At 35.8% G+C, this 19,961-nt stretch overlaps 1 protein-coding gene across 8 annotated transcripts in view; it reads right to left on the bottom strand.

The window, feature by feature from the left end:
* The window catches only part of NBEA (neurobeachin), a 506,232-nt gene that overhangs the window by 93,055 nt on the left and 393,216 nt on the right, over positions 1-19,961 (bottom strand). For all 8 annotated transcript variants that reach the window (XM_061457520.1, XM_061457513.1, XM_061457519.1 and 5 more), the window contains 3 exons: positions 9,683-9,800; positions 8,778-8,880; positions 3,495-3,610 (listed from right to left, as the gene is read on the bottom strand). In XM_061457520.1, the coding sequence (XP_061313504.1) occupies positions 3,495-3,610; positions 8,778-8,880; positions 9,683-9,800 (337 nt within the window). The remainder of the gene's footprint in view (positions 1-3,494; positions 3,611-8,777; positions 8,881-9,682; positions 9,801-19,961) is intronic.

The following is a 19,961-nucleotide window of genomic DNA, read 5'->3' on the forward strand; positions in this document are numbered from 1 at the left end:
TGTTTTGAAGCATTCTCCACTGCCACTGGACTTGTAGCTCACATGCACTCTATCATGGGGCTGGGGGGAGGTTCTGGCTTTCCAGGAGCTTTATTAGTAAATTCTTTCCAATACCCACAAGTTCTTGAGGCTTTGGAAGTCAGCTTCCTAGCTGAAGTGCAGACTTCATTAGGACTACAAACCCAGGTTGATCTTTCAAAAAATAACTTTGGTGAATTTTTGCTTCTGTAAAAAAGTTGAAAAACTTCAGGATTTGTTCCAAATTGAGATTAAAAATTTATTGTCATGTGTAGAACTGGCTGTTGGGCGTAAATCAGTTTTAGTTCTCTCATGTTGTTTTCAATAAAGGTTGTTTGTGTGTCATTGCCAGGGAGTTCAACTATCGAGGATAAATTTTATTTTAATTTGCAGAGAAACATAATGAATTTATATGAGAGTGCATCAGTGAGTGCAGATGTCATAATGACGTTAGCAACTGAAATCTATTTTTCCATGCTCATAGAGACTATGAATCTTCAAAATCTTAAAAGAAGCAGCAGAAATAGAGAGCACACAATACAGCAATGCAATCATGCTTTTTTACAAGCTCTTTGCATTGAAGGCCATTCTAACATGCAATAGTTGATGTCAGAAGGACCCTTTATTTCCTAATCCTGATGGAACACTATCAGATGTGACAGCACTCTTGCTGACTGGGAAAGCACCCAAGAATCTCAGCTGGTTTTAGATGTTCCTCCAAAATAATTTATGCAACTGTACAGTGATACTGTCTTCCCAGCATACCATGATGACTGATAGCCTTCTAGGGAAACGAAACCAGAACAGAAAATAAATAGAGTGGTAAGGACCCATTAGCAAAATCCAAGCAATGCAGACTGGTTTAAAATAAAAATCAAAGCATGGGATATCTTTTCTAACAAGGAAAATTACCTCAAATGTTACTCAACACCTTGATCACACCTTGGCAGAACAGCATGCATCAGTATTAATTTTTATTTCACCAATACTGGTGTCTTCCTAAACTTTAAAAGTCTGCATATTGGCTCTCCTTTAGAAAAAATTTATCTGTTGATCTATGTGACCCAAAAGCATCATTAAAAAGAATGACTTAAAACAAATCAGTCAATACAAGATGGAGACAAAGAGGCTGAATTTCTTCTGAAGACTCAAATTTACCTTCCTCTCCTTTGGAGAATATGGTATTTACCTAAATTTGAATTTGAATTTGATCATGCACTGCTGAAAGACTTCATAAGATGGTAGGTAATGCTGTGAAAATAAGCAAGTGAGCTTATACAATTAGCAACAAGATTAAATGAACAAAGGAGATTTGCCAGTAAGAGACTGATACTAAAAAATCTGCCAGAAATTAACTTTGAGTCAGAGAGACACTACAAAGGTACTGACCAAGCTGCTGGAAGCTTTTCCAAATAAAATACAAGTTCATAGAATCACACATGCAGACAAAAATATAGTCAGTAATCCTCCAGTGCCTCCTTGGGCACAGCAGATGGTACATGGAACGAAAATGCAAGGCCATCCTGTTGTAAGGCAGGTGGATGACAGTATATGACATTAAGAGAAATGTGTCTCATGCAACCACCCAGCTGTTTGGATATAAAGCCTGTGTAGCAGTACCAGTACCAAACAACAGTAAAAAAAACATTTTTCTTGAGACCTCTGAGATGCTGTGAAGGAATTTCTTCAGGTTGAAGCTTGTTTACTGATGGATACTGCAGTGTAAGTGTCACTGCAATTCCTAATTGAGTTCAGACATAATGATGTCTTCCAGGTTTGGATGCTTTTGTCATGTACCTAAAAATAAATGACCTTGAATTTTGATTAAAAATGAAAAGTAATTTATGAAAAAATTGCTCAGCTCTTATCTACTCTCATTTGAAGAGTTTAGGCATACTGCTTACAGAAGAAATGAATACATAAAAGGGAAATTACAAGTGAAGGACAGTTCTGTCAATAATCTATTGGACAAAGACTGAGGGGGCCTGGGCTAACTTCCCATCTCTTCACTAAACCCTCCAAGTTCGGGTGAGGCAGTCAGGGAGCCTGAGAGACTCTGCCTGCATTTCCTCATCAGCAGAAGGGCAGCGGATGTGCGAGAGACGGAGAGCTGCTGGAGGCAGGCCAGTGTCCAGAAGCTGGATAGCAGCGTTCTTGTGGCACTGCGCCAGAGGTAATGAATGCTCAGCAAGGCTCCTTCCTTCAGCAGAGACCTGCGAAACTGTAGCTAAAATGCCTGCAAACCAAGCTGGTGAGCCTGCACTGGACCGCACCCTATGGACTACCCAGCCCAGTGTCTCCAATAGCTTCAGGGACTGTGCTTTGTGCTCCACTGCACAAGGCAAACATGCCCTCAGATTTCCAACTGTTCAGTGGTAGCACTTCTGTATCACACTGGGATAATTTGATGACACATTTATTAACGTCTGTAAGACTGGATGCACAGAGGATGACTACCATATAAAAGCCTAAAGGTTCAAACCAAGTGAGTTTGACAGCTCCTGAGTTCTGTCACTGCCCTAATAGGTAGAATGCTGTGACTGTCCTCAGACTGGTCAGTGTAACGGGTGTTACCTTTGGGTTGCACACTTACATTTGTCTTCCGTCTGGCCTGAGGGTAACCTCAAGCATAAAATTCAAGACGAAGTAAAGATGGGAGTTGTAACACTGGAGTAAAAAGTTATGCCTGGTGGAATTTAATTTGGGTTTCAAATTAAAGCTCACTGGAGTGAAATGTCTGAGGAAGGCTCTCCTCAGGCAGATTCGCAAGCAGCATGTGTGCTACAGGCAGGAATCGTAATAGTAGACATCCTTCTGAAAATCTTTGTATATAACGTAGAAAGTTGCTGCTTTTTACATTTAAAATTACCACACAAGTTAACACATAGAAAAGAGAAAGGTGAAAAGAATAATGCCATCATGAATATTTAATCAATGACAATTGCCAGGAAAGCTCTTCTTTTGCCAATAACAAGTGATGTCTATGGCAGTTATCCCTCATTTAAAATACTTAATCTGATATTATATTTCAGCTCAAAGAACTAAACGAGAAAAGATGCTGTAATCTAATCATACCACAATCCAGGTGACATCTGTACTAGGCAGAATACTGTTGTTATTCTGCTGTCTAGTTGCTGTTGCTGAGAATGATGAAGTAGTGAAATTACATTTTCCCATTATTATTTCCAGACACTCTCTGGCAATGGTTTGTTGACTCTAATAAAGCTTCAGACAAAGCTGTCAGCAGAGGAAATGGCAGAAGGGGAACAAGGAACAGTCTCCACAACAACATACGAATTTAAAGTCTCAGTGATAGGTAGTGCGTTTCCTGATAGAATTTTACATGTGTGTTTCAGAATCTATCATAAAGCTGCAGCTGAATTCTAGAGGGATAAATGTATGCTATCAAATCGCAGTGCTTAAGACTTTGACAAACATAAACGTATTATGAAGAATTACAGAGTTAGAAGCCTTACCTGCTATAGTGTTGAGGAACATCAAGTATTCAAAGTTAGATATCTCCCGTCTCTGCCAGCGCTGAGTCATGTTGGAGGATTTATAAAGCTGTCGGGGAGTGGCCAGAGATATTCTCCTAGGAAATATATTTAAAGAATGATTTTTTTTCAGAGCCTCATTAAATGTTAAGATGTAGGGCAACGCCATTAGTGTGATTAATTTCAGATTCTCTCAGAGGCTTTTTTATTTCATTTAACAAAGTCAAGAAGACATTATTACCCTTATTTGAGAAATGACTAAAATTAACAGCTGTATTTTATTTTACCAGTACTACAGCATAGTAATAATTCAGAACAGTACATTTTGTGTTTTATTTTATTCTGAATCTGATTAAAACACTGGGAGTAAAAAACTGCAGACCTCCTGGTGCCTGGCTTATCCAGCAGGAATAAAAGAGGAATACCATTTCCCTGTTTCAAAAGCGTATGTTGAGATAAGTTCATTAAGGTGAGTGAGTGATAGATTAAAGTGCCATATATTTCCAGCACATGGATTGAAAATATTTATTCCACAATTTGTGCACCTCTTCCATGGTAAGGTACCCATGCTCCCTTCCTATATCCCAGTAAGCTTCATGATTTCTATTTACAGCCTGGTTTCTGAAAGAAATAACTTTTATTCATTTATACACTCACATGTCCATCTGCCTGTCTCTCCATAATAACTTCTGAATTTCATTTTATTCAGATTTGGAAAAGGAATAGACACTTCTAAGATACTCAATTTCCACACATTTCCTAAAACTTATATGACTGAATTAAAGGAGAAAAAAAACAAACCACTGTGCCAAGGAAGAGAACAGCGGAAAACTTCAGCTCTTCTGAATTCAATTTGGTACCATCACAGTAACCAAGTACTATGCACCAAATTCTAAATTACCCATACCATAGCATTTACCAAACACGGTTGGTAAAACACAGGGTCTAGATTAATGCATCAAAGAAAAAAAATCTGCAACAAGCAGAAATAGCCTTACTGCTCACAACTCATTTTCAAGGAAAACAGTCATTCCTGAAAAAAAAGACATGGAAAATCTTTGGGAGAAGAAAAAGTTCAACTCCTGAGCTACTTATTTTTACAGAAACCTAAATTTTATAAATGGATGAAAATAAAGAAGATGTTTATACCTGCTAAAAAAAAAAAAAAAAAAATAGGGGATCCTTAGTGTGTAGCCTATTCATTAATTTAAAGAACGTATCTAGTATTTATATAGCCTGTAAAGAGTAAATAAAGACCCCCAATGGTTTGGTTTTCAATTGCACACTAAACATTAAGTGTACTATTTCTAGACTCTGAATGCTGAGCAGTTTCTTAAAATAAAGTCACAAACAAGGTGTCAAATTGGGCAGCAATTACAAAAATGTGGATCATCTACTTCTATAGATACATGTACATATTCCTATGTATGCACTAAACCCTATTTCTGGAGAAAGTATGAGTTTAGGTTTGTTACTGGAGTGTACATGTATCAAAATTACATGTCTAATTGTCAATGTGTCAGTTGCCTGTCTCTGCCATAATTTGGCTGACAAATTGAGCATACAAAAATGACCATGGAAATGTAGGTACTCTTTCTTCTTCTTCTTTTTTTTTTTTCTTTAATCTCTCTATTTACCCAAAATAGCAGTATATAAGGTCTTGCCAGCTTGGCAAGAAAGAAAGACCTTCACTGGTACACAACAGACATTACAAATTTTTTTTAAGTTGTTTCTGTTGCACTTCTTCTGAACAATTTACCCGAAGAATTATCTGAATGTAACCATACTTTAGATTGCATTTTATAGAATAACAATTACTTTTACAGTGGAATTTTTGAAGACATGTTGTTCCCAGTAAACTTTGAGTAATGCTACACACAACTTAATAAATACAGAAAACAAAAATACTACAGAGGTCATTAAATTTATAAAGCATTTCTTCATTAAATTTACAAAGCATTTCTGAAACAGACTATCTCTTTCTCCCATGACAAAACAACATTTATGCATCAGTACAGCTTAGTAGCTCCTTTTAGACTTTACTCACAATCTCCCAGGGAGTCTCAAAAATCTATAAACTGTCAAGTTTTGGACTTCAGATTTGAATGCCTGATTTGAGCAAAATCTACAGAAAATCAAAATGCATTAAAAAAGCTACTTATTTACTCTATAGCTAAAAGTATTTGAAAGGTCTGCAGTTATTTCAGCAGAGACTGGATAAAATTATGCACAATAAATTGGTTCCACATCTGCTTGTTTCAGTTAACATAGGAAGACCCACTGTTTTGTGTTTTGCTAAATGCACACAACTTTGATCAAACCATTTCTCTCCTTCGATGTGACCTCACCAATATGAAGATGCACAAATGAATGTGCTTCCTTTGTTTCTAGAGAACCGTGAAATACCTACTTAAAGTGGAAACTGCAGAAGACACTCTGATGTACAAGGGGATGAGCCAATTCTTCAAGATTCATTTTCCCCATTTTATTGAGGGAAGGGATGTTATATATCCCATGATTGACCCCCTTTCACAATCACTTAATTTAGTTAGCTACAAGCCAATCTCACACAAAGAATCTTTTAAGTATCTTAGAAAAAATATAGCACCTGTGTGAGGTTCTGTGCTGTGTTGCCCCTGCTCAGAAACAAAAAAGGCTTGGTAAAGTCACTGACTTTTGACAAGAAACTCATCAATATTCACTTTCAATCAAAGCTCTGGAAGGGGTTTCATGCTTTGATAACAAAAAATCTTAGTTTTCCTAACCCTCTCCCTTCTGAAAATCTCAAAATCCAACTTCTGGATCTGGAAATCCATCACCAAGATACTGATGTGGAATAAATGGCAGAGCTGAGCTGACATTAAATATAGTTAACATACTAGACAAAATACATTTCCATTCAGCAAAAAACTACATCATTTCTGTTTCTTAGATTTACTAACTGAAGCTTTTGTTTTCGTAATGCATTAACAGCCCACAGAAGTTCACTGGAAGGTGCTAGCACATGTTTAGTGGAGAAGTATGATACTCTTATCTTTTACCAATTCTTTGATGTCTATATGCTTACAAAACTATCAGGCAGCTCACAGTTTCTAAGCTGTCATGTTACCCTCACTAAAAATGTATCAGTAAATTACACCTGAGGTGTTAGAACCTAAAAAGTGGTCTGCTAATAGCATTGTAAAAATGAGCATATGTACCTATGTAAAATCATATGGAGCTGTAGAAATAAGCAAAATATAAGGCACAGTACTGTCTGCCTAGGTATCTCCTATGACATGTTTCAGGAACATTTAAAATGCGTTTATTAAAGACGGATTAATTTGCTGAATCAGACCAAACTTTTCAACATGTGAACAGTAATTTTAAGGACATAATACTTCTCTGTAACATTACACACAGGCTTGAATGCTTTGTTGAAGCAAAGCATTAGACAGGTTGTTCGGAAAAGTAGTAAAGAGGCAATCTGGAGACATGCTCAAAACGGCAATCTGTAACAATCTTGGGAAGAGATACTAGCTCATTTGCTTCTAACTCTTTGTGCCACCAGCAGATCATGAATATTGCTTTTTCCTATTTCCTTCCTTCTTTGGAAGAACTGCATATACTATTGAAGATGAAACTTTTCTAAATAATTATACATCCACAAACTTTTTCAGACAATTATTTACTGAATAATGCACAAAGGATATGAATGTCAAAAGCAAAAAATGTCACTGTAGATACAAAATTCTGATTGAGGAATTTGAGTTTTGTTTGTTCTAAACCATGTGGCCATTTGTATTTCAGAAAAGATGTCACTGTAGATATAAAATTCTGATTGAGGAATTTGCGTTTTGTTTGTTCTAAACCATGTGGCCATTTGTATTTCAGAAAAGAGTACTATTACTTTCCATTTGGAGACAGCAGTTCCTTTAATCTGAGTATTTGGAAGAGCAATGCAAATATTAACAAGATGCACCTTTCAAGGAAATGCCCCAACTTCCCCTTAATCTCAGTGAAAACTTGAAAAATTTGGCAGTTTGCCTAAGAACTTCAGCACATTCAGGAGATCAAGCCTTAGGCATCATGAGACTCTTGAGCTCATGACAGGGAATGATGTTCAGCTGCGACTGAAATAGTTCCTCAATCCTACAAATGCTTTGACGCTTCACAGTATTTCTACATTCTGCACTGGGATAAAACAAGGACAATATGAAGTTTTAGTTTGTAGGAAATGAATTAAAGAAAGAAAAGACACATCCCAGACACCACACTGATGATTTAGGCACTGGCTTTTTGCCAATCATTCTTTTGTCAAGCCAAATGGAGACCTGAACCCTGTGTACTACATTTTGTGAATTTCCTGCTGTTTCCACACTCACTTATGTTTATTTATTCTTCTTTCATTTTGACCAGAAATTAATTCTGAACCTAAATATTTTTCACCAAACTTCTGTGGATACACCCTCGAAACCAATATTAGGTCTGAACAGACATTTCCAAACAAACACTCGAAAAAAAAACAGCTGGAGGCAGAAACACACCCCCTACAAAATTCAGTGAAGTACATATGAAGACTTCATCCATCACTGAAATATGAACACATTTATAGTGTAAGATCTGACAATCCCCAGCCTTTTCCTGACCTGATATGATATTGATGTTGAAACTGCACTTGTCCACATATGTGAAAATCTCTAGAACTGAACCTTAGTGGTCTTTTCCAAAATATGTATCCTCCTTAATTTTGGAAGTGGAAGGACTAATGCATTATACTAAAGAATAGAAGAAATTTGGAAATTGCAAAACAGCCACTATACTTGATGACCAGTGAAGTAAAACCCACACACATTCATACAAAAGGCAAGTGAGAAGACAGATACAAAAAATTCTTTTCATTCATTAGCCACTAAATCTAGTCAAGTTTAGTTCCATGTCCTGCATACCAATCACAGCAAGGATGAACATTCTTTGTTGCATTTTTAAAACCTGACTGAATACCATGCTTTGAAAAAATAAGGTATAAGGTGTTTTTTTTGGTTCTTCACTAGAAGGTACTTATATTCTCTAATTAAAATAAAAAACTAATTTATAATATTTTTACTTCTATTACATAATAGGCTATATAGCAAATAAAGGGTATTGTTTCTCAAGCTAAACTTAAGAAAGAGAAAATCTAGAATACATATTATAAAGAATAATATTTTAGTATTGACATGTTTAAAAATATCATTTGTATAATACAGAAAGCACAAAATATACAAACTATTTTAATTACATTACCTGGCTTGTGGCAAACCATAGCTGGTTCCTACTCCAACACGTGGTAAGCTGTACACAACTTTTTTCACTGTTGCTTGGTCAGGAAAATTAAACATAACAGAAGCTAAATGAACAAGAGAAAATATGGACTAGTAAACCAACTGAAGAAGTCTGTTTCTCCACCTGCATATATTTTTACAATGCTCTTTGATTTTTATTTGGGAAGAGAAGTCAAGTTCTACTTTCCTCCTCCTGGGAATCCAAGTTAGAACAGAAATTCCTGGCATATTTCATGTCTATGTATCATTAGCACTAACATTTTGTCACTAACTCTCCCATTTCGCAGAAGACCTGAGCAAGGCATCCTTCAGAGGCACTGAAGCTTACCATTAACCCATAAAACCTCTTACCAGGCTGGGAAGCTGTTAAATGGTTGGCACTAAAACACACAGGACCAGAAATTGCCTAATTCCCTCTTCAGCTGAAATGAAAACTTATATCAGAGCTCCTCAGGGCAGAAGACTACAGACACACCTCACAACCTCTCAACTCTGATTCAGAGTAGCGCATACAGAAAACTGAGTGGATCCATCTATTGATCTGGTCCTTTTTACTTCAACTCAGAAAATGGAGCAGACAGGTGAGATCATAGAAAAAGCAAATTTCCTATCAAACATTTGAAGAATTTACCAACTGCAATGACCTGTTTTTATAAACAAATATCTGTACTATGCAGAAAGCAGTGAGATTGACTTATGCAATTGATTTTAATATGAAATGCAATGAACACATGGAAGGGTAAGCATTACTAAAGAGACAAGAATACTTTATCAAAGGAATCACAGAGTTTAAATTCTAGAATTAACAAGTAACACATAAAATAACTCCTAGCATATTTTTATGCAACAAAATAAACAAAAACATACTTCTGTTTGCCATAAACACTTCCAAAGCTGTGTTCTGGAGAAGGTAGCGTCTTGAAAAAACAGCCCGAATCTCACTGAACATCCATTTTCCATGAAGACCTTCTGTATAGGCAAGGACCTTTTAAAAAAGTCAAGGTAAGAGTTATTAGCAGGAGCTTTTCATTAAAGTATTGCATAAGAACATAATAAATTTCACCCATTAATGAAGTAAATTTAAGTTAATTGTATCTCTTTAACACCTAAAAATCATGACTTAAAATGTGAACATAATTTTTTTTTTAAAAAATACAATGAAGTATAGCTGTTAAAAGAGTACCATAAGTACTGTAACATGATACTACTAAGATATTTCTTGTAAGTCACATTAACTTATTTCCTCCAGACACTACAAGCAAACACAGGGTAATGGAGACAGTTGCAATTATCCTTAGCTGTATATTCTTCCAACACTCTGCATGACACAGTTGCCATGTATCGGGTAACAGATTTACTTCTGAGACTATCATATGCAAAGTACAACCAAAATAATATACCTTCTTATTCACATCCACTTCAGGGTCATACGCCCTTAGCTAGAAGAGTACATTGACACAATATTTTTTATAAAGTTAAGTACTACATGTAATATCCCAAACTATAACCAAAATTTAACAATTTGTATTTTTGCATTTTAAAATTAATGTTTAAAATAGTTGAAAGTAGCATTTATTTCCAATGTATCAGTTTCTCAATTGAAGGTATTGAGACTAGATAGCAATAACTAAATTATTTTTTTCACTCTTCATTCATTGTTCTGGACATTCAGGGAAAACAGACAAAAAAGACACAATTTAATTAGGTATCAGCTTTATTAACTTTTCTCTAACTTTTCTCCCTAAACCCAGGACATCTGTGAATTATGATCCCAGCAGTATCATGCATTGAAGAACTACCCTTTTCCAATGCTTTTCATCAGCTGGAAGGCTGTTTGCAGCTCTCTGCTTCTGCTCAGTGGGCTCTGTCCATAGCTGAGACCGTGACTTCATGCTAGGAGGAATCAGTTGTCTGGGATGGTTATCATCCCCGCACAACACCCAGCTGCATTTCTCAGGCTCTGTAGGCTTCCCCTACGCTGCAGCTACTGAGAATGCTGCAGCTTCAGTGAAAAAAAGTATCACAATGAAAAGCTTTGCTAAAGGGAAACGCAAAAACAAGGTTTCAGATTGGAAAAACTGAATTTCTCTGTTCTCTGTTAGGCAGTAGAAACTGTTGGTCCACCGGCTTGCAATGCTTTACTCACTCAGTTGGGCTCTTCCTGTTATCATGACCTCCTCCAACTTCTGAAAACGGAAATGTTAGGGAAATCATATGTTGCTGCTGTCAACAATCTTTCATGCTTGAGATAATGGAAATTATATTCCCTCATTTTTTTCACTGATGTAGCTTCAATTTTTTGACATGTCTTCATATATGAAAAATTTGATCCAAGTTTGTGCACTTGATGCTAAAAGAGCTCCACAGATTTTTGTTACTTTGTTCTCCATAACCTTTTTCTCCATGATAAATCTATTTCAGAGCTGAAAGTAACAGCAATTAATACAAATATGCTTCAGCACACTTGAGAGGATTCAAATGTTGCTTCTATCCTTGATGGAAACTGGACAGAGGAACACACTGAGCCCCGTGTTCTGTGTATATGAGAAGAAGTTACAGACAAAACTTTGAGCAACACTGTGGCTGATAGCCCTGTTTTATTCAACTCAGTTCTCCACACTAACTAAACACAGCCTTGAAGAAGGAAAGCGGGTTGATTTCTTTGGAGGTCTCCAGACACACGCAAGAGACTATATGCTCCCTCTATCCAGTCACAAGCCAGCTGTGGAATTACTACCTCATACGCTTAAGTCTTGCAATAGCTAAAAATCTGCACCTGATTTTTGCTTTGAACCCTGTTGACTTCAGCTTCTAGCCACTAGATCTCATGACACCTTAGTCTTCTAGTATCAGATAGCAATAGATTTCCTTAGGTCAGTAATTACAGACTGTGATCTAGTTACTGTTTGGCTTTCTCTTTGATAAGCTAAATAAACCAAATTTTCTTTCAATCTTTCATTGAGATCAGATGCTAGGATACAGCTGGTATTGTATATGTGAAATTCAGATGGCTAAGAACAATGACCGAAGATTTCAGCACCCTCCTTCTTTGAATGCATTCTGGTGCTATCTGATATATAATTTTTGTAAATACACAGGTTCTTAAGATACACAGACAAAATAGGAAAGAAAATACTCTAGTTAAAAAAGCTAAAAGATGAAAACAGTCTCCAGGAGAGAGGAGTTTGAAATGTATATAGCTGCAACCAGATGTACAGCAGCCAGCAGATTTGCCAAAGAATTAGCTCCTTGACAAAACAACATGCTTCAGGAATTCACTTTTTATTTCAAAAGCGTTTCTAGTTGTCCATTTTTTTCCTAAAGAAAAATGTTTAATACTGACTATATCTTATGTATTAACATCTTAGATGATTCACAGTAATAGTTTTACAATGTCTTAATGTATACCACAGCTTAGTTGTTATAGATCAACACTAAAAGCCCACTGTATACTGATCATATACTGCTTTTTTCTTCCTCCTCTTTTCACTCAAATATAAACCAAGTGTAACTCCATAGAGGTACGTTCATCCTTTTATGACATGAATGACTTAAGAAAGCACTCCAGTAAAGCAGATAGATAGGAAATCAGAGGAAAGGAAGGAGTCTGTAATTCAATTACTGTCCAAAATTACACTCTTCTTAACTGTCTATTAGTCCTACAAATATTAGATTATCATGTTGATATCAAATCATCACAGTTATTTAAGTATTTCTGTTGTATTGTTTTCCTGTCCAAAATATACTACCCAATTTTGCTATCCTCCATAACATCTAACACTATTTTCAAGCATTCATTATTAGGTATCTACAGTTTACAACAGAAATTACTGACATAGCTGAAGATTCTTTCTTGTTTGTGTTGTAAAAGCCAAGCCAAAGTAATTTAAGTTTTCTGAATTTGAATCCTTTAAAATGTTCATACTTTTTTCCTTCCATGATGATTTTTAGCATTTCACTTTCTCATATTACGTGAATGAATGCCTGCGTGTATTGTATATTTCATTATTCATAAAAACATGGAAATAACCATTTCATTCACCTAAAGACACTGAAATTATGTTACCTAGTTATCTGAAGCCAAAATTACCATGTGCTCTATGCAGTATCTCATTGTTTGTAACTAAAGTCAGGGCTCAATATTTTGATATCTTTATGAGTTTTTTTCCTAAAAACAGTCCTGAAGACTTTTTGTTCTTAATGGTTAAAATTTCATCACAAAGCATTGAATTCTAGGTGTATCTTAAACAAGTTGGTTTTAATAAAATAAAAAACAACCAAACAAAGTCTATATTTGACTGGCCAGTCTTTCAATTTTTAATATCAACTGTGATTGTTTGGTTTAAAATTCACTTCTCTTTACAAAACCCTTTCACTTACTCAGAAATATGGCCATGTTTTAAAAACAGTAATGGGTCCACTGGGCAGATGATAGACCAAGAACAAAAATTTGCTAGGATGCACTGCAGTAAAATGAAGCTGTCACCCTAACAGGGAAATGAGAACTCTCTAAATCTCAGGATTCTGTAATATGAAAAAACATCTATTGGTGACACTTAATTTGATTAGATTAGTAAGGCATCTTGAGATGTTCAGATGGAAAGATCTACAGAAGAGAAGCAGAACCACTACTTAAGTACTCTCCTCTTGGCTCAAATGTGAAGGCTCCATTTTAATTTTATTTCTGATACAATCAAGATATCTCCCTGTGGATTTCTTTTTTCAATTAAGATTAAGGCATTTTTAATCATAAACATACTTCAGTAATTATTCAGTTATGGATAATGTTTTAGTTGTTAATTAACTCTTGGAATTTTGAGATACTGCATTAACAAGAAGACCAGAATTACTAGTTTCCATTTCGCTAGACTTTCTGATAGATTATAGGAAAAACAGTGGTTCATAACACTTTCTGGTATCTCATAGCACCAGACACAGCATGCAAAAAGATATTCTGGCCGTTTTCTTTTGATTATTTTTTCTGGAATTCAAATAATCACAAAATCTTGTGCTACAAAGAAATAGAGGAAAGCAGCCTGTACAAGTCCTATCCTCACACACAAACTTAATGGTAAGAATGGTCACTTCTCCAGTGTGCTGCAAAAAATTGTTTCTTATTGTGAAATATTTCCTTTTTTTCAATTAGCCCTTTGGGGTGATTCATTAATACCTATGTATGTAAATTTAACCTACTGTTTTCAATAGGAATTCGTCAGTTGTATTTTGACACAAGATTTCTGGTTCAGGGTATTTTAATCCTAACCTGATTCATCAAATAATGCATCAACTGATACTTGTAACATCTGTGAATCTTTGTTTAGTGCAAAATGCATATATCCATTAACATGCAATATAACTGGTTCTGGTTTTTTTTTCAAAACACTTATTTCCTGATTTCGTTTATTATTATTTACCTTTTGTACTAATACTGTCAAGCAACGAGAGCAGTTAGGAACATGGTTGCCTTGTACTCATGTATTATACAATTGAGGGGTTTTTTTTATCCACATTTTGACAGATACATTTCAAAGTTCCTACAGATTATTTTTTTCAAAGTCTGAAAATGATCCTCAGTCATGCTTTCTGAAAATAAATAAATTTTTAAAATGGCCATTTCCTGAAATTAAATATATTTTTTTCTTTATCAGTAACCAAAAAAGCTTCCAAGAATACTGTAATTTTGGTACTGAGGACACTTTTTCATTCTATAAAGACAGTTTTATCCAGTGTTGAAGTGTATCTACTACTATCTTTAACCTGGACACTGCTATTCTAGTTAGTACATTAAAGAAAAGAACTTTGTCATGTCCTTAGTTTAAACATCAAAATTTCATATATCTGCTAGACAGCTCTGTTACTCGGCAATGCACGGTATTGTCTTTGCCATGTTACTTATTTCATTTTCTTTTTCCTCTAGATGTGCGATAAACTTCTACGAATTTATCCTTTTTCCTCCTTCTAAGTTTACTTTTTCTACTTCTTTAACTTTAATCTTTTACATTCCAAGAAGTATTCACTCTACATTTGAACAGACTTGACTAAGGTCTAGTGGGATGCTGTTGCATCCTGGTAGCCCAACCCAAAGCAACCTTTCATCTTTTTTTTGATTCAAAGGTTTGGAGGCATACGCTTAAAGGCACTGTATTGTATATTCACAATCTGTCCCTCCAACAGTCCACTAACCATAACAAATTTTTCAGGTCCCTCTATTTTCCAGTGGTTTAAGTGTTCTGAATTATGTGTCCAGTTCTGCAACTTTCACCAAACTCTGCATGTCTTCCTCAACTCTAACTACAATTATTTTATTTATGCACTAACTATATGCTGTGCCCTTTTGCCTTTTTTTTTTTCAAACTAAGCTTGCAAAGTTGTGTTTCTTCCAATAAAAAATAAGCCCTTGTGATCCACATATACAGTGGTACTTTAGTCTGAACAGGATTCTTGCTCGTATTTCATTCTTCATTCCCCATCACCAACTTCGGTTGGAAGACAGATTACCTGTGAGAGCCAAGTATGAGGCTATCTATCTTATGTGTCCCAACCTTGAATGAAAGAGAGGAAGACGAAATCTCGATTCATTTCAGTTACACTACAGTTCCTACACCTATGTTATCAAAAAGAACTAAAGTAAAATAGCTCTGCTGTTCCAGGTTTCCAGGTGAGGAGCCTGCATATAGTTTCTCATGACAGAGTTTTCCGTTAATGCAGTTAGTTGGCAAGGAGAGAAGAGAAACTCTCTGAAGCTCCCTCATCCATTCTTGTCAAATGAATATTTAATGTTTCCTAAGGTTGAGAAATAAAATTCTGCTGTAAACTTAAAAAAGAAGATATATTTTTGTTAGCCTGATACTACCCTCCTGAAAAATAGCCAAACACAGTTGTGATGGGCATGAACTATCCAAAAGGTTCTGCTCGAATCTTCTGCCTCCCCCTTGTCTGGTGGAAACTGTAGCTCCTGCTTTGGGTAGCTAATGAGCTAAGAGGTCCATAATGAAAAAGCTAAAATCTGTATATGTGGTCACCTCAGCTTTTTTGTACATGAATAGGCAGAGGAAAAAAAAAAAAAAGGCAAGGAAGTGAAGAAAAAGTTAATTAACATAGTGGGAAAAGCTACCACCCTTTATAGTTATATTTGAAACAGCAGGATATAGTATGTTTCAGTCACAAAGCAGCAGCTGATTTTGTATTAACCATTTCATGGTAATCATAAAATTCATGCAACTTATCTGGTATATAACCTACATCAGTGACTTATGATATGTACTATAATTTGCAGCCTCAGATACCCTGCCAATAAAACAGGGAGTACTTCATGAAAACAAATCACAGTGAACAGATGTCTAGAGCCAGCTACAGAAGAGTGCACATGCACCTGACCCAGACAAACAGTAGGCATTCATAAATTAGTTTAGCATCATGGTATGCTTTTAGAGGTTATAGAATCACAGATAGTTTGGGTTGGAAGGGACATTCAGAGGTCATCTAGTCCAACCTCCTTGCATTCAGAGGGGACATCTTCAACTAGATTTGGTTGCCCAGAACCGCAAGAAACACCTGAAAATGATTACAGAAAATCATTCTCTCCTGACAGTGATTTGGATTTCCCTTTTTTCATACATTTTCTAGCATCACCATTTGCTTCAAGGAAAATGTGAAATTCTGAATGCAGATCTTCGTAGGATAAAAAAAAATGGTGCCTGTACACATACAGCAAACTTTCTTCTCCAGAACCATCTGACAACATGGGGCTCACTACAAGTATGTAGCAGACTGCACGATTGCTTCATATATTCTAAATACAGTCTGAAATGACAGACATTAATGGCGTGGAACCAGACTCTTAGAATTTATGAAATACCATATTGAGTAAAGATTATATAATTTTAAAATGTTTGATGAAGCACTGAATATGATCAAATTTCAGATTTAGCAGGAAAAATACGCACGCACTGTAACATGGGATATATCATGTCAAGATACGTAAATGTATAAAGGAAACATTTATTAAGAAATTTCAAAATCAGGTAACTTCAAAGGATGAAACACCTTGTACTTTCCTTTTCTGAAATGGGAAACTCAGAACATAAATAACAAGGACAGTTCAAATTAATTTAATATCCTAGTGTTCATTGACTTCTTACTATTTTCTCTTTTTATATACATTTAAGCCACCTTAAGAACATCCTCTCTTCCTCAATTCCCATAGTCACATAAGAATATACACTTTTAAAATCTCACCAAATATCATGTTATAATTTTTTTCTTTGAAAACTTTTGTTTAGGAAAATGTTTTCTATTTCTCCTTATGTTAAGACTTTTCCCTTACTTATAAAAAGCTTCTATCTAAAATGTTTCTTTATTTGTAAGCCCTAAAAGCTTTCCTCCAAGTACCCTTTGTGATGCTATGTTCTGCAGGATGAGCTGAGTATTATATGCCACTATAATTTCTTCATTCACATCAGTTTTTAAAATCTATTTTAGAACTGCCTTCTTTTTAAAAAAAATAAAAATAAAAAAAATTGGCACTCCTGCTTCATTTTTGTCCTCCTCTCAGGGATCTAAAAAATGCAGATATTATTTTTGTGGTTTTGGGCCTTACTTCCTTGCCAAATTTTCTCAGCTTATACTTCTACTTTCAATGTTTTTTTAAGCTTTCAAGAGGCCCCTTGTCTTGAAACATGAGGTTCTGTTCACCCCACCCTTTTCCAAGTTTGATTTCTCTGATCAGCATAGAGCTTCAGTATCCATTAAAACAATGCCCACTCAGCTGACACTAACTGAAGCTCTTATTCCCACATTTATTTTCAGTCATCTGAAAAATTATCTGAAGTTGGCCCATTTTCAGGCCATTTTCCTCTTTGCATTGGTAAAATGGTTTTGCATGTTATGATTTTGCGTTTCAGGAAAGTAATGGAAATGATATGGGGATTTCTTGAGAAACAGCCACAGAAAAGTTATCTGAGTAAAAAAACCCACTCCTCAATATGGAAACACTGTTGCTAGATGTTAATGTCCAGATCAAAATAATCCAAAAAGAGTATTTTACTTATTTTAAGTGCACTATTTCTAACGCTGCTTTTGTGAAACATCAATGCATAGTTTTAAACACAAGGACAAGGGCTACTGAGATGGTAAAATACTACCTCTGTAAAGATAGAATTCTGAATAATAATTTTTATCATTCATTTAATAGGCATTACACATTTGGGTGCCTTTGTACGGTTTTCTTTCTATGCAATGTCTAAACAGACTTCCAATTTAGGCAACTCCTGAAACGCCAGCAATGGACTGAAAATCTTGGGAAGAACAGCATCAAGAAGGGATAGCAGATTTAAACATTACCACCTTAGAAAAGGTAGGCAGAGACCTTTTTTAGGGCCTACTTCCAAATTAAATTCCAACAATTACTGTTTTAATCATAAGTTTCAGCTGATTTAAGGATTCTAAAAGCAGGAATAGAACTGATGGTGCCAGCTGGGGCATCAGTGAAAGTGGAGAAGCACAAGACAAATATATTTTAGTGCCATAGAAAGCCATATCAGAGAGCAGCCCAATTCTAAACACAGAGGTTGAGGAAACATATTGGGGCAAAACCTGAAGTAGAGAAGCTCAATTAGTTCTAGTTAGCAACAGGATTGAAGCAGACTGTGCCTGTTACCTCACAAGATTTAAGATGATTTTGTGTTGACTTTGGCAACAATGGGATGTTAGACTCAAGTCTAGTAAAAAGTCTTAACAGAACTTCTGTTTCTGTTCTCACTCTGCGTCTCGTGCTTAGAGATTAATCCAAACAGGCAAATGGTAATCTCAGTATTTACACTCAGATCTCCCCCAGCACCACATTCACTGAAATGCAATCATTTTTTTTCAACTAGAACTGCACAAATTACATTTTAAGTAGCGTGGATAAGCCAAAAAAAGACATAAAATTGATATGATCTGAGCAAAAACAGAGAACTTTTCTTAAGGATTAAAAATGGAGAGCTTGTTTTTCTGTCAATTGCTTCATTCTGGACCTCCTTCACAAAGGTAAAGCAATGGAAAGGACAGACTTGTAAACTTACAACTGCAGGGAGAAGACAGTGTTGATAAATGCTTGTAACCTGAAACCAAAGCTGGAAATTTATTCTTTAAATAGCTAAAATGAAGGATAATGCAGTTTTATTAAACTTGAAATATCAGTGGATTTAACAGAATTTGTGAAAGTTTCAGCTGGGAAAACTTACAGGACTAGATTCAAACACCAGACGAAAATGAACAAGTTCTCTGTTGCCTAAAGAAGAAGCTCGGGTAGGGACTCAGATTCAGTTCCCTGAATGTGCTATGTGAATGCAAATGACACCCCCAACAGCGCTGTCTGCTCTACCCCACACCATGCTCTCTGTGAGCAGCTCACAGCTGGAGGAGTACTCCTTGCTGGTCCAGGATGGCCAGTGCATGAGTGAGCTGCCTCAGCTGCATGCTGCCCAAGGAAAAGCTAAGCAGCTCCTGGCAAGCTCCTACACACAAATGACTGAATAAGCAACAGAAAGAGGAAGCTCCCTGACTGCTGTCATGTTTCTGCAAGGATTACAAAGCAAGCACTGATCGCTGGTCATAATTTACCAACACACAAGGTAGCCTGACTCCCAGGTTTCCAGGTGAGTGTGCTGATCATCCAGTTTTGGAAAGGAATAGAAGAAACTCATGTTCTTCTATGTTCTAAAATTTAAAACTGTGTTGTCTTCTGGTGCTTACTTCATCCTCACATGTATTAGGTTTTCCACTGCACTAAGGATAAGTGACTCAGTCGAGCTTTCGGACTCAGCAAAAGGAAAAAAAATAGGAATAGTTTGAATATCCACATATGGTATCCACAACTATGCGATGTGTTCTTTCCCAAGTATAAAGAATAAAGCTGTCATAAAATCCTCAGGGTCTTTTTGTTTTTTTTTTGGTTGGTTGGTTTTCTGTTAGAACTTACATACCAATGTATTTAATCAAAAGTGCAATGCAATAAAAAAATGTTCAAAGACTCAAATGTACCCTGATCAAATCCTTAACATTATAACTGAAAGGACTGTAATTGGTCTTGAGAAAAGTGTAAACATTGAGTTTGGTTAAACATTACCCATTTCCTATCTAATGACATGTAGAAAGACAGGTT

This window comes from Pezoporus flaviventris, unplaced genomic scaffold, assembly GCF_033815535.1.
Source record: "Pezoporus flaviventris isolate CSIRO_AGI_PZ_B2104156 unplaced genomic scaffold, CSIRO_AGI_Pfla_v1 ptg000025l, whole genome shotgun sequence".
NCBI classification, from domain to species: domain Eukaryota; kingdom Metazoa; phylum Chordata; class Aves; order Psittaciformes; family Psittacidae; genus Pezoporus; species Pezoporus flaviventris.